Genomic DNA, 2,234 nt, shown 5'->3' with positions numbered 1-2,234 from the left:
CTCCCAGCACATCCTATATCCCAGGGAGCCTTTGGGACTCTTGTTGAGCATGTTCTGATGTGACGGCAACTCTAAAAGATGATGTGAGCCTTCAGGCATGGCCCTTTTAGGAGGGAAATTCTGTTCTGGAGGCCAGCTGTGTCACTCATGTGCCAACTGCCTGTCCCTGCCTGCAGTCCCAGCACAGCCTCACAGCAGCACTGGCACCAAGCTACAGGAGCATCCAGGCCTTAAACCGCCAACAGGGCTCAGCAGGAGAGGGTGTCAGTGGCAGGAGAGCAGCTCTGCATGGACCCAGTGCTGGTGCTCCCAGGCTGGACTGCCACGACTCTTTTCCCCTCCACCGCTGCACACTGTCCCTGAAGCCACAGAAAATGTCTCAGAGGAAGGATATAAGACAAAAAGTCACTTTAATTGGTTTAAATACTCAAGCAAAATGAAGAATTATATTTCTTTGTGGAAAATATTTGATAAAATAAAATTGAGAAAAAGCAGAACACCAATAACAACACAAGAACATAAGACCCACTGGCTTCACCTATCATGATTTGCATTACGAGTGATTTAGAGAAGAAGGCAGGCAATATATTGCTGAAGAAAAACACCCAGTCATCACTTTCCACATGGCAACCTTGATCTCCTTGTTCCTCATGCTGTAGATGAAGGGGTTCACTACTGGAGGCACAACCAAGTACAGAAATGCCAGAACAACATCCAGGGAAGGGAAGGAAATTGATGGGGGCTTCAGGTGGGCAAAGATAACTGTGCTGAGAAAGAGGAAGACCACAGCCAGGTGAGGGAGGCATGTGGAAAAGGCTTTTTGCCGGCCCTGCTCAGAGGACATCCTCAGCACAGCCCTGAAGATCTGCACATAGGACAGCACAATGAAAACAAAACAACCCCCAAATAGAAAAGCAGTAACTGTAGTAAGTTGAACTTCCCTTATGTACAAGTCTGTGCAAGAGAGCTTGAGGATCTGGGGGATTTCACAGAAGAACTGGCTGAGAGAATTGCCACAGCAGAGGGGCAGGGAAAATACGTTGGCAATGTGCAGCACAGCTTGGAGAAAGCCACTGCCCCAGGCAGCTGCTGCCATCTGGGCACAAGCTCTGCTGCCCAGGAGGCTCCCGTAGTGCAGGGGCTTGCAGATGGCAATGTAGTGGTCGTAGGCCATGACAGTGAGAAGAGAAAGTTCTGCTAAATTCAAAATGTTATAAGAAAGAGCTGTGCAACACATCCTGAATAGGGTATGGCCTTGGTGTCCCAGAGCAAATTGGCCATGGCTTTGGGCAGAGTAGTGGAGATGCAGCCCAGGTCGTTGAGGGCAAGGTTGAGGAGGAAGAAATACATGGGGGTGTGCAGGCGGTGGTCACAGGCTACGGCAGTGAGGATGAGTCCGTTGCCCGGGAGGGCAGCCAGGTAGATGCCCAGGAAGAGCCCAAAGTGTAGGAGCTGCAGCTCCCGCGTTTCTGTGAATGCCAGCAGGAGGAACTCAGTGATGGAGCTGTTGTTACACATTTATTGCCCCTGAGCAAGGTAGTTTGTCCAAAAGAAGAAGTGACATTGTAAAATTTAAGGACTTCTCTGACCAAAATACTTTGTATGTCTCATAGAACAGTCACACACAACACATTCTTTCCCATTCCTTTCACAGGAAGAGCTTTCTGCAGCTGCTTGGCTTACTTCTGCTTGGTGTTCTGAGGGTGCCAAAAGAAGCAGGGGGCTGTGCTGTGGGCTCTGCAGCAGTCATTCCTAGTCTACAGCAACAGGTAAAAGGGAACCCTAAGTGATCTGGGAAGTCCACTGGGCAAGGTCATCTCCCTTTCTGCAGGAATGGAGAAGGTCAAATAACTCCTCAAGAAACAGCAAAGGTGGCGTTGGTACAGTCTGTGTGCGGAGGTGTGTGAGATGCCTCAGAGCAGCAGCAATGCTCGAGGAGCCTTAGTCTCTACTACAGATGCTCCTACTCCATTACCATCCTTCTGCCTCAGCACATGGGCAGGCAAATGAAGCAGATTCTAAAAAGTGCACTGCCTTCAGGTAGCTCTTGCCGGGCAGTTCTGCAGTGCAGTGCCCTAGGGAGGTGTGGGGCTGTGAGCAGCCTGCCCCAGGCAGCAGACTCTGGGCAGCAGCAGGACCCTGCCCTGCCCTGCGGTACCAGGGGGGCTCCTTCCACCCTCAGCTTCTCCCCGCAGCCCCTGGGCAGCTCCCCAGGCAGGCTGATTGTGGAGACT

At 51.3% G+C, this 2,234-nt stretch overlaps 1 protein-coding gene across 1 annotated transcript; it reads right to left on the bottom strand.

The window, feature by feature from the left end:
• Positions 1–553: 553 nt before the first annotated feature.
• On the bottom strand, positions 554–1,237 carry LOC311428963 (olfactory receptor 14C36-like; the record flags this gene model as incomplete). The annotated part of the gene is made up of 1 exon (XM_084540163.1): positions 554–1,237. The coding sequence occupies one exon, from the start codon at positions 1,235–1,237 to the stop codon at positions 554–556; it is 684 nt and encodes a 227-aa protein (XP_084396289.1).
• Positions 1,238–2,234: the final 997 nt, after the last annotated feature.

This window comes from Aythya ferina (assembly GCF_964211825.1).
Source record: "Aythya ferina genome assembly, contig: HAP1_SCAFFOLD_211, whole genome shotgun sequence".
NCBI lineage: Eukaryota > Metazoa > Chordata > Aves > Anseriformes > Anatidae > Aythya > Aythya ferina.
Note: the sequence above shows the minus strand (reverse complement) of the source record. Positions and strands in the feature narration are given on the sequence as shown.